Consider the following 12,756-nt stretch of genomic DNA (forward strand, 5'->3'; position numbering starts at 1 on the left):
ATGCCACGGTCTCTACAGCAGCTGGCCAGGGCTACCCTGTGCCTACCCTGTCTCGCCAAGAGCCAGTGCTGCTTGTGCTATCACCTGTAGAGATGCACCTAGCTCCCAGACCACTTCACCTACTTGCCAACTGGTCCAGCGTGCTCTTCACTAGCTCTTGCATGCTCACTTGCACGCCTACCCTCACTGCAGGTGCTGCACTGTGGGCCCATGGGACCAGGGTCCCACGGCAGAGCCGGCACTGAGACCTCCACACATGTGTGCATGCACAACACTAAGCCCTTGCCCAGCAAAACCGTCAGAAATGGAGTTTAATTTGAGGAGACAGGACAGGCTGCACTGGCTGGAGTGGGCACGGCCAGGTACACGGACTGATGGCCCCTGCTAACACCCCTTCTGTCCCCCATTCCCGTGGTGTGCCCTGACCTGTGGAGCCTCCCCTGCTGACGCGTCCGGGTGGGTCTGGCCCTGCCCTGGGGCTCCTGTGGCACCAGGAGTGGCTGGGCCAGGGGCCTCTGCTGCCATCGCAGGGCTGCTGGGGTTCCCTCTGCCCCTGCCCCTCCCGCCCCTGGGTCTCCTGCCCCATCAGGCAGCACAGGGATGAGCTTCTGGTGGGGTGATGGCTGCTGCGGTGGCCTGGGAGCAGCCCGGCAGGGGAGGATTCAGGATCCCCCACTTGCCCTTGTTGGTCCTGCTATGTTTCTTCCTGTGTGCAAAGATGGGCACTTCTATCACACAAACTTATGTGCATGTGCATATATATATATGTATTTCTAGATATGAAAATGTGCTGATCCCTCTGTCTAGAAACATACTTGGCAATTTTAGCTGCTAATGCTCCACAGATGCTCTTTGGACTGATTAGTAATCTGGTGTTTCATAACCACAGAAGGTTTGGAAGGAAAGATTCTTATTAATTGAAATCTGTCTACCTAAGCTGTGCTCCTTTTCTCCAAGGAGGGTAGTTAGGAAGGCACCCAAAACAGGGAGGAAAACTTTTTTTAGTTGATAGGGAAGTAGGAGAACATGTGGGAGTGAAGAACCTGGGCTGGCAGCCTGCAGCACTGCCACTGCTGAGCACAAGAGCCTCTGATTGAGAAAAGCATTTAGAGTGTCATGAGCAACGCCTTTGCTCTCCACCTAGATGCAAGATGTTGGTGATCTGAAGAAGCTCAAAATGACAATTGTCACTTGATTTTGTAAGATTTTCTTCCTGTTTCTTTTGGTAACAAAGTTAAAGCTTGACCTGGTTGAGATTATAATAACAGTAGTTCTAGCTACAGTAATTGTTTCTTTCTGGTTTTAACCCATTATCGCTTGATATTCCATAGAACTACTTGTTAAATTACTGTTTTGCTGGTCAATGAGGAAACTATTCTCTGTGGATTTGAAAATAATGAAGTGTTTTATCTGCAGATGCAGGGTCAATAGAGAAAATAGAAGTTTTAGTGTCTTTTCTCACATTATTTTTCCTTGCTAAGACTAGAACTTACAAACCTTTGAAGAATATGAAACAGATGTGTTTAGCTACACCTTCAAGACCTGCAAACCCAGCACATATATCCCCAAGACAATCGTTATGTATGGATGAGAAATTTCAGTCCTCGCTCTTTAGATACATTTGCCATCTGATTTATAAATTTTCTCTATTCAATAATGAATCTTACTTTTTTCTTACTAAAAGTAGTTGAAATCAATTAGCAAAGGTTTTTAGTACAATAGAAAACACTACAACTTCTAGTCAGAAAAAAATGGGGGAAAAAATTACTTGAGATATTTCCTGCATAGTGAATCATGGTGTTTGAGATTCTCTTTTGCTTCTTCACCTGACAGCCTGTCCTCCTCTTTTTTTGTAGTCACAGCATATTTTACCTGGTGGCTAGAACATATCTTTCAGTGGATTGTGTGGCAGTGATACTTTGTCACCTTGACATACCTACTGCAGTCTGGTTTCCCCAGGGAATCCTTATATACTGTCTGGGAGCTGAAGCTTCCAAGTTATCAGCAAAATGCTGCTCGTAGCACTCTTCTGCCTGTCAATTTATCCAGATTCTTGGCAATACCTGTGGCAGCGTCTATTTCTGAACTGATCGCGTGGCTGTGTTAGAGGTGGTTTCTTTCGGGTCATGTGTTGTGATAGAGCAATGTAAAGTCACTGTTTGCTTTATGCCATGGTAGTCTTACTAATACATGAATACACATAATGTGATTTTAAAAAGAAGAAAAGAGAGGTGGCGTATGCTTAGGCAGAGACAACTTCATTTTTTTCCCGTATGTAAGTATGTGTTATAAGCACATTAACTCTCATTCAGGTGCTTCTTTGTGAGTTGACTGCAAGCATTTGTAGAGAAGGCAATTTGCCTTTGACTTAACTGTGAAGAAATGTGTTTATATTGGTATTGGGGTGACTGAGGCACTTCCTAATGAAATGTTTTATATTCTTATCATAGGTTCTCTAATGGTCACTTAGCAATATGTTTTGTCTGTATTTTTTGCACATATGTCATTCAAACTTTTAAATTTAGAAGTTCCATTACAGTGCCATCTGTCTCTGCACCAGTGAGTGTGACTGCACACTTTTGAACAGGAAGGAAAAGCAAATTAGTTTCACACTCTCAGAAGAACGATAATCATGATGGCTGATAGACATTAAGTTGACCACAAGCCAGCAATGTGCCATTGCAGCAAAGGCAGCTGGTGAGGAGGAGGGTTGCCAGCAGGTTGAGGGAGGTCATCCTGCCCCTCTACTCAGCACTGGTGAGGCCATACCTGGAGTACTGTGTCCAGTGCTGGGCCCACCAGTGCCAGAGACATCTGAAAGTACTGGAGGAAGTCCAGCAAAGGGCCACAGAGATGATTAAGGGACTGGAGCATCTCTCGTATGAGGAAAGGTTGAGCAAGCTGGGACTGTTTAGCTTGGAGAAGTGAAGGCTCAGGGGGGATCTTGTTAATGTATATAAATACCTGAAGGGAGGATGCAAAGAGGAGGGAGCCAGGCTCTTTTCAGTGGTGCCCCGTGACAGGACCAGAGGCAGTGGGCACAAACTGAAACCCAGGAGGTTGCCTCTGAGCATCAGGAAGCACTTTTTTACCATGAGGTTAACCAGGCACTGGCAGAGGTTGCCCAGAGAGGTGGTGAAGTCTCCCTCCTTGGAGATACTCAAACACTGTCGGGACATGGTCCTGGGCAACCAGCTGTAGGTTGCCATGCTTGAGCAGTGGGGTGGACGAGGTGACTTCCAGAGGTCCCTTTCAACCTCGGTCATCCTGTGATCCTGTGATTCTATGAGTCCATACGAGACTTCTGTAGCATTTGCTTATTTTATGTGTGAGTGTGTATGTATATTATATGTGTGGGCCTCTGTAATCCATAACACAGCACAATAACGTGGCAGCAAGCTTTAGAGTAACAATTCCAACAGAAATGGACATGTTTAGTTCAAATGGGAAATCAGCCCTCATCCCTTTTCCAAAGACTCACTCAAACTGTTGAAGGTCAGCAAATGTGGGATACTTCAGATCAGTGTATTTGTTAGGTAAGTGGTGATTCTTACTTGTAATATAAAACAATTATTGTGTTGGATGAGCAAGTAGTTTTCACTTAAGCATATGGCCTGTTACTGTATTTTGAGGACTTTGCCATGAGAGGTCAATTTACAGGCAGATAGGTGGTAGTTTTCCTTTTAAATTAGTCTGCCATCTGTCAGCTTTATACCCTGTTGACATCGGGACATTATTTCTGATTGAAATATACAGATGAGAGGTTTTTTTAATAAAAATTATGTTAAGAAAAAGCTGGTGAGAACTGAAATAATGATAAACTTGTTTCTTTGAAGAACTGAGTACCTGAAAGAAGTTACTCATGGCAGAAGTTATGTGACAAGCATAGTTAGTAGTTGCTGATACCATGGCTGGCATTCCCAAACTAATGTTAACCCAGTGTCACGGCTGTGTTAGTTACTAGTTAATATATATTAACCTGAATAAGCCTTAGGCCACAGAGAAAGAAACTATCTGTGTAGAGACCATAAATACACCATGTATTTATACACATGCATACATACAGAGAGTTAAATAAACATGTTTTTCTACTTTTGTTCATTGTTTACTCTGAAATGTTCACTTACATCTTGCACCCCTTATTCCTTTTGCTGAAAATGACCTGTTACTCTGCCTGTAAGCATGTTTGAGTCAAAATAAGAACTGGTAGCCTTTGATTGAGGCAACTAGTTGCATCCTCTTATCTGGTAGAGCTGGTCTAATAGAAAAATAGGCTGAGCTTGATAACTGTAGGTCATCGGTGCTTTTAAGAAAAACGTTTCTATGCAGTATTTCAAATGGCTAGATGATATTATTAGGGGAAATTTAACAGAAGTGTTTTAAAATATATTGCAACAGGAGATTAAGACTTAAATAACTTTCCACATGTGAATTCATTATAAGAGCATATAATTTTCATATTTATAGAAATATTTGAACTTGGAGTTTACAGTGGAAAGAAATTTTTTAGAGGAATAGTCTGTTTTAATGATTGATTCACATAAAACTGCTTGCTATTCACTGGGTTTCCATCTTACAGTTTTCATAGCTTGAAATACCTGGCTAATTATTGCTTCCCTGAAATAAACAATGCAAACTAATAAAAATAAGCTAGAGATTAATGTGAAAGAGATTACTTCTCTACTGAACTCTTAAAAAATAATTGACGTTTTCTTTTTAACTTTCCTCTGCTTCTTAAAACTTTTTTTTTTACCAATAATAATTATATTGATCTAGTAGATCTTGCTGTGCACTTAATCCGTCATTCAGGGTTAGGAGAGTGCTCTCCATTGAATTAGTTATTTCTCATAATAAATACTTCAAAAGAGGTATTTCATATGTAGTATATGTAGGAATACAGCTTTTGTTATTAGTACTGTTGCTTTAGGTGGATTTAGTACACAGAAATACTGTCTAAGGTAGAGAAAATGTTGTAGGAAATTTTGAGTTCTGAGCTTTGTTTGCCTGCACAGTCAAAGCAGCTTTGCCATCTAAGAGGCTGAGAAACCATCTTTTGAAATCATGAGGGCAGTTACTTAAATAGATCTGATTATCGATATAATGAGGCATTTCATTTCAGATGTGATATTTTTAGATTGTTATGGCAAAATAAATTTTGGAATTACGATGTTCATAACCATAATCTCATGCCCGCAGTTGGGCTTGTGTTGAAAGAGCAGGTTCTGCAAAACTTTGCACAGCCATCTTGTGGTTTTATACATATGGTCTGCTTTACACAAATGCAAGGCATGCCAGGAATAAGACATGAACCCATCTACGATTTAAACACTGCCCAAAAAGGAGGATTTTATTCCTCTTCAGTCTTCCAGTTTACTCCCAGCTGTTAACATGGTTGTTCTCTGGTTTATGAGCCTAGTAGGAGAATGGTTTTCTCTTAGGGTACAGAGCTGATTCACAGAAGGGCACACAAACACAACCCCCATCACTAGGAGACAGATGGAAGCATGCACCGGTTAACAGGAGATTGAAGAAAGAGAAGGTAGAAACAACCTGTCATTGGCAGCAAACCATTAGTTTGGCTCAGCTACTTGTGAAACTACCTCCTAGGAACAGGTTAGGAGCCCAGTTAGGAGAAAATTGTTTAATTTGGTCACTTTTGCTTTTGTCTTAAATATGTACATGGAATTTAATCTAGTGGCATATGATGGACATACATTAAATTGAAGCATATATCCCTGCATAGATTTAACAGACTAATTTTATAACAATTACTTTTAATACTATTGCTATTTTACAAGCTTGTATTTTAGTGGAAATAGTACTTTGAATATCAGTGAGTTCAAAAGAAAACATTGAAGTAATTCTGTTTTAGCAAACATCCCCCAAAATGACACAAACTTTTATACTATTGTGTTTCAAGATCTGAAGCTTTACAGGTTTGTATCTCTTTATGATGTTAATTTATTTCCTTTTTCAAAATAGTGTGTTTATTTCAGATTCTGATGGCTCTTTCTAGTGCTGATTATTTCAAATTTATTACTCTTCTTTGACTCTTCCATTTCTGTAACCCTCTTAGGAGATGTGACTCTCTCCAAGATAGTACATTTTGTAAAGAGTTTGGGACTTGTTCTTGGTTTTGATTTGTACTGGAGTAAAACCAGCTTTTAATTTCCTGATTTCACACTCTTGGTTTTTGTGAAACCAGTACTAATAAGTTACACTTCCAAGCAATGTCATAAAAAATGTTTGTTTTTTTTTCTTTTAAAAGTTACAAAAGCCAATTTCCAACAGAAGATCTTTAAGATTCAGTTCAGGTGTTTACCCAAATTCAACAAATTAGGAGTTAATATTTTTTCCAACTTACTTTTGTACTTTGTTGTCCACCTTCCTCTTAGAAAATCTATACTGAGAACAGAGAATTGCCATTTTTAATATAAGTATTTGTTTCCTGTAGTTGAAATATATATAAAATTATAATTAGAATTTGGTTAGTGTTTTGTTTGTTTTACTTAAAGGTGCTGGTTAGTGGCTTTGTCCTTGGAGTTTTATGCTATTAATCTTAAGTATTCTCTAAAAGATAACCTCCAGCTGTTTGAAGTTTGAAAGAAAACCGCTTTGCTTCCGATCATGAAATGTTAAAGTGTAACACAGCTACATCTCACCAAGTCACTCCAGACCAGTGACGGTGACACTGTGTTGTGTTCGATTCAGTCAGAAGCTTGTAGTGAATAGAGAAAAAAGAGACCTTTTCCATGACTTTTTTTCACTCCCAATGAAAACTTGTTTAAAGGTGAATGCCTCTTCTCACCCTTTCTTTCTTTACTGAAGAAATTAGGAAATTACTTTATGTGTGAAGCATATGTGGGTCGTTATTAACACTTCTGTCAAAGATTATACAATAATTAAGATGATATTTAGATCAGATTAAGGTACATATCACTATGCAGGCTGGTCTTTCTGTGCAGGAAAATAACACTAGTCAAGGAGACATTATAGAACAAAAAGAAACTATTGCCAAAAAATTAAGCCTCTTGAAAAAATTGGATTAGTCCATGAGATTCAGCAGCTTTCTGCAGCACCTGCGAAGGCAAGTGGTGGTGTGCAGTTACACAAAACAGGCAGGGTACCTGCCGTCGTCAGCCTGCTGTGCTGTGCCTGCGACTTTGTCAATATTCCCTGTGGTAAAAAGGTCATTGCAGTTATTCAGGAAATGCTTTTGACACCCACTTCCAGTTTCAGTTTGAGACTTAGAATTTGGATTCATAAAAACAGCTCCTTCTTTGGATGTATTTGGTTCGTATCTCTGATGTGTTTGCTCATGAGATGGGGCTGGCCTCTTCTCCAAGGTGTAGAGTGATGGTGCAGTAGCAACGGGCACAAGCTGGAACACCAGAAACTCCTGCTAGATGCTCGGAAGAACATTTCCACCACAGGGGTGGTGAAATATGAAGACAGTTTGCCTGGAAGGTGTGTGGAATCTGCATCCTTTGAGATACTTGAAGCTCACCTGGTCAAGGCCCTGAGCAGCCTGCTCTGGCTGGACGTGCGTTGAGTAGGGGCCTTTCTAAATGGCCTCCAGGGATCCCTTCCAGTGTAAATTATCCTGTGGTGCTGAGCTCTGCATGCAAGGTGCAATTACTTGAATGTGTTGGGTATTACATGTGAAGAAAGTCAGTGGTTTTAGTACAGGTACTGCTGTGTGGAAGGGAAGGCAGCACAAGTTAACTGCTTCATTGCACAGAATTCCTTTTTTGGGCCACTTTTAGAGATAAGTGGCATAAAACCCCAGCATGTTACGCACTATGAGTAGCCTCGGTAGAGAGCATCTTGAGTGTTTGCCTTGTGTTCTCCATAAAAGAACAATACTCTTCTATGGCTAATCCAAGCTGCAGTTGATTGAGTTAGATTTCTGCTGCCAGGATAATTGGACACTGTTTCAGAAACGCCTGGGAATTTCTTGAGGCCTGTAACACAAGTTGCCTTACAAAGTTCCCAGTGTGCTGTCCTCTAAACACACAGTCCTCTGTGAAAGGAGTGCTCCAGCCATCCGGAATGATCAGGGTAACCCCGCATGTAAATGTGACCTTCTCCCTGCCTCACAGAGCCGCTGTGTCTGGGTCTGACTGTCACTCACAGAGGCACTTTCTTTCACTTGATTGAGTCTTGAAAACAAGCAAGAAATTTGAAAATTCTCCTCCTTCTTCCCCATCCAAACCATTTTACTCCTTCTGGCCCACCTTAAGATAACGTCCTGTGAACTGGTTTGTGAGAGAGTAGCTGCTGGTGTGGGCTGAAGTGTAAAGTGGCGTTTATGCAAGAGCTAGAAATGCAGGGTGATCTAATTATGTGCAGATGTAACACACTTCCTTTTTTTTTTCTTTTTTTTTTTTTTTAAATTATGCTAATGGTTTTTGGTTTTAACTTGTAAGTCTTCTGGTAAATAATTCGGTTCTTGTACTGATCTGCAACATATTCCTAGTAGTGAGTTAATAAAAATCTGAGTTAAAAAGCATATGTGCGTATAATTTCCAAACAGTTCTTAATATGAATCATTGAGTCATAAAGAGTGGTGGCTGGTAGTTAGTATTCTGGATACTCTGATGCTTAGTTCATTTGATTATAAGTTTCCAGCTTGTTTGTTCATTCGTTACAGCATTTAAAAACATCTCGGCTTTCTCCTCATTTTCCTTAATGGAACTCAGTTGTGGGGCTGTAAGCTGCACAGCATTCTTAAACGGCATATTTAATATGATTCTGTTATCCCTGGCTAGTCGAATTGGCGTATGTCCTTAAAATAAAGTAAAGTGTAATTGATTATTGCTATTGAGACTTTTCCCAACTATTTCTGGAAAGAGCATAATTCCAAAGATTAGGAGAGAAACATTAATCAAGTTATTTCATTATTGTTTTTTGTTAATTCTTCAGAGAATTAACACAGTGGGAGGCCAAAATTGCAAATACTGTAGCTGCTTAAAATGCATTTCTTCGGTAATGTTTAAGTAAGTCTGGTGGTAAATGGGTCACGCAGAAATACATATTCTTCTTGTTCCTAGATACTTTGTATATCAACACGTAGGAAAAAAGAAAACACAAGTTACCTAAAAAATAGCCCAGCATCTGTGTTATGACATGTTAGTGAAGTTGTTGGTGTTTCCTCTCTCTTTTTGTGAATTTCCTCCACCTCCGATAAATGATAAACAGCATCTTTTCAGCATCTCAACATTTTGTAAGGGAAATAGATGGTTCTGTGTTGTATTGTGAATTATATTATTATGATTCTTGAAAATTCCTGAGTCGCTCACACTAGGTACACATTTGGTCGGTACTGGAATTATTTTGAAAATCTGAAAAAACTGAGTCAGCAAGGCTGAAGAGATAAAAGTTGTTGAACAAAACAAAAAGCATGATTTCAATAGTAGTATCTTTGAGACTCATAATTTATTTCTTAGCTACTACTTAGTTTTGAATTATGACCACAGAGTATAAGCTAGTTTTTTCACAATGACGAAAGTAAAAATACTTTTGGAAGTGAACAGTCCACAAGTTACCTGTAGAAATGAAAGGCCTGACCGCCTTCTGGCTCACAGAGATGAACAATGTCATTGTGAAATCAACGTGAGCTGGCTGTACTTGGAATTTCTTCCTGCGGCCAGTTTCGGGCCTCACTTTGATGCCCATTGAAATCAATGGGGATTTTTTTAGTGATATGATGGAATTTGAATTAGGCCTTAAATCCTTATAGAAGACTATATTGTGCATTATACGTAAATTAATGTAAAAGGTTACCAAATGTTTCCAGAGTGCAGATTTTACAAATAAGACGTCATGCTCTTGCCCAGTTGATTTCATCATGAAGGAGAAAAATCAATGATAAATAAAGGAGTTATGGAAGTATAATAATTAATTATTATTCTTTATTTTTTAATTACTTTAGTACCCAGAATGCCTTTTGATTTTTTTGCTGGTTTTTTTAAGTCAGAGTATATACGTGCAGTGGTTTTGAAATGGGGTTTTATGCATGGGTAGAGAGCTATTTTATCAGTAGTTCTTCAGAAGGCAGGGTAGTTTTAATTTAAATCTGTGTAAGACTCAATAGGACTGAAGTTTTTTTATATATAATTTGCCCAGTGAAAGACTTAACCATGTTGGCTTTGGTTTGAACAGACCACGAGGTAAATGTTACAGTGATAACAGAAAAAAAAAAAAAGAAAACTGAAGTTTAATATTTTCTCATTAGTTCTATAGTAGCTGTTGTCCATGGAACATATTGGGAACATACTGTAAAAATAATAATATATTAAAAGAATATGTTTAGGGAAGAAAAGGAAGGAGTTAACAAATACTCAGTTCCTTTTCTTTTCATTCTTTTTATCAAAGGGAATGAAATACTCAATACTCTTACCAGTAAGACTCTGGTTCAAAGACAAAGTGCTAAAATGTGTGGTTTAGTCCCTGTGTCTGCAAGTGTTTTCACTGAGATTAAGGGCCTAACCAGATGAGACCACAATCAGCAAACAGAAGATTTTTCTAATACAATATGAAAGAATTTGAGGGTATATTTACCCATTTTAGAGATGATGAAAATTTTCTTTTCATTCTCTCTTTATAGAACAATAGATGGTAGTGTTTAATTTGCAGATGAGTTCTATGTGTATAAATTATGCCATCCTTAGTCTCATCCTTCATTCTGTTTTAGAGTTGATACAATCATGTCGTAGGTAGTCAAGGATATTTGTTCGTTACGCGCTCCCCATGCATGTATGTTATCTTCATAGGTTGTTCAAAATCTTAATTTCAAAATTGATTTTAATCTTTTATCCTTCCAGACTTACTGGTTATCACTAATAGCAATAACACTAATGGATATCTCTGTTAGTTACATAAATATTCCATCCAGATATTTACATCGGTTGGAGAGAGCCTGCTGTACATACCAAGGGCCTATCTAACGCTTTTTTCTTATATTCTTAAATTTCATGTAGGAAGATGAGGTAATAAGGTGGTGCAGTGATTTTATTATTTCTTCCTTCGGTTAAGTGATTAATTTTTCTTTTTCTAGATTCATAGCATCAGATATAAATTAGTCTGCTTTACTACTTTACTTTTTTAAACATCTAGTTCATTCTAAAGTGAAAACTGTCCTATATTAGTATGACCTTTTGGGAGATCTCATAGCAGTAGTATTGATCAGTGACACAAGTTTTAGAAATAATGCAGAGAAGCAGCCAGAATCTCAGCTGAAGTCTGTATAAATCTCATCTGTCTCTCTCAGTTGGAGTGATGCTGATGTTGCAATACTTACGCAAAATGGGGAAGAACTTGGCTGCTTTCGTATTTCTAAATTTAGTATGTGGGTGGGCCAGGACAGTGAACAGTTTATAACATTTCTATGCAACAAAGTTAATAAATCCATTTCGTATGTGAACCTCTGTAAACCTTTCGTCATCCATTAGAAATGTTGCTGTGCTGTGACAGTAAGTGTCAGTAGCAAGAACGACTGGAGGAAGACCTAGTACGCTTATTTCCTGTAACATTAAAGCCACTGTAATTATGGGTCATTTGCCTGGCTTCTTTGGTAATTAAGAGTTTTAATTGCTCCTAGTTCCAGGGAATTAGTTAAGCTTTTCATTATGCATATTGCCTTCCATAATCATCAGCTCGTCTCATACAGTAAGCTTAGTGACATCATGGAAGTCAATTAGGTCTTTCAAGGCAGAGCAGTGAAGTACATTTCTTTGTACAGGCTGGATTAGAAAAGGTTTCTGAAAGGCCTTGATAATGCTGTTCTGTGCAACATTTAAGCTTACTCTTCAAAAGGCAAAGCCTATCAGGGTTTCGTTTACTGTCCTCAGAGTGCTTACAGTCACGAACTAAGGTATTGTTAAGAACAAAACCTATGGGCAGAACCCTGCATCCGTTCTAATTGCAGTATATCCAAGCTTTGCAGGATCAGCTGGTTAGGTATTTGTAGTTCGTAATAGTGATAATTATCAACATTTGAAAATATCACATTGTTCAAACTGGAGTTCAGTGACTATACAAAGGAGATGAGCACAAAAGAGATTGGTGTGATTCCATTGGCTCACTGAAAATCATTAATTAGGTTTTACTTTATTACACGCAAGGTAGAAAGCACCTCTTTCTTTCTCTTGGCTGACTCCAAGTGGTTGCTGACATGTTGATGGGCAAGAATCAATATTTTAAAAAGAAAAGAAAGCAGAAATAAAGGGTTCATCCCCTCTTCCTCTTCCACAGTCGGTGATGCAGATGGGTGTATATAGTGCAGACATTTAATACATCTTACAAAAATGCTTTCTTCGCACATAATAAAAGTTTTTGCAGGTTATAACTCGGTTTTCTGAGAGCATAGCCAGAACAGACAAACGTTATGCATCCCTCATCTTCCCTGGTGAAATAGCTGTGTGTTAGAGAGCCTAAAAGATGCAATATGCTGTTGTATGTTCTCCCAGTGTGTCATATCTGGATTCAGTCAAAATGAATTTAAGATTAATTACCGTGCAGATGCTGAAATCGAGAACTTTACCCTTGTTCTAATAAGGGGTATCTAAGCCAGGAATTGAATTTAGCTTTCCTACTAAGTTTTATTTGGGGTCATTCTTTCTTTTAAAACAGAAGATTAAAAGTTCATAGTAACATTATTCTTTAATTTTTTCCCCTCACCTCCTCGTTTCTCAGTGTCTTGTATTTGAAGATTCGCCACTTGGAGTCAAAGGAGCCCTGGCAGCAGGGATGCAA

The 12,756-nt window shown here is 38.8% G+C and overlaps 1 protein-coding gene across 1 annotated transcript in view; it reads left to right on the forward strand.

Annotated features, from left to right (window-relative positions):
• The window catches only part of LOC104159730 (pseudouridine-5'-monophosphatase-like), a gene marked incomplete at its 5' end in the record, with an annotated part of 31,817 nt that overhangs the window by 18,919 nt on the left and 142 nt on the right, over nucleotides 1–12,756 (forward strand). The window contains 1 exon segment of the mRNA XM_009697719.1: nucleotides 12,697–12,756. Within this exon segment, the coding sequence (XP_009696021.1) occupies nucleotides 12,697–12,756 (60 nt within the window).

The sequence above is a fragment of the Cariama cristata genome, unplaced genomic scaffold, assembly GCF_000690535.1.
Source record: "Cariama cristata isolate BGI_N322 unplaced genomic scaffold, ASM69053v1 scaffold4393, whole genome shotgun sequence".
NCBI classification, from domain to species: domain Eukaryota; kingdom Metazoa; phylum Chordata; class Aves; order Cariamiformes; family Cariamidae; genus Cariama; species Cariama cristata.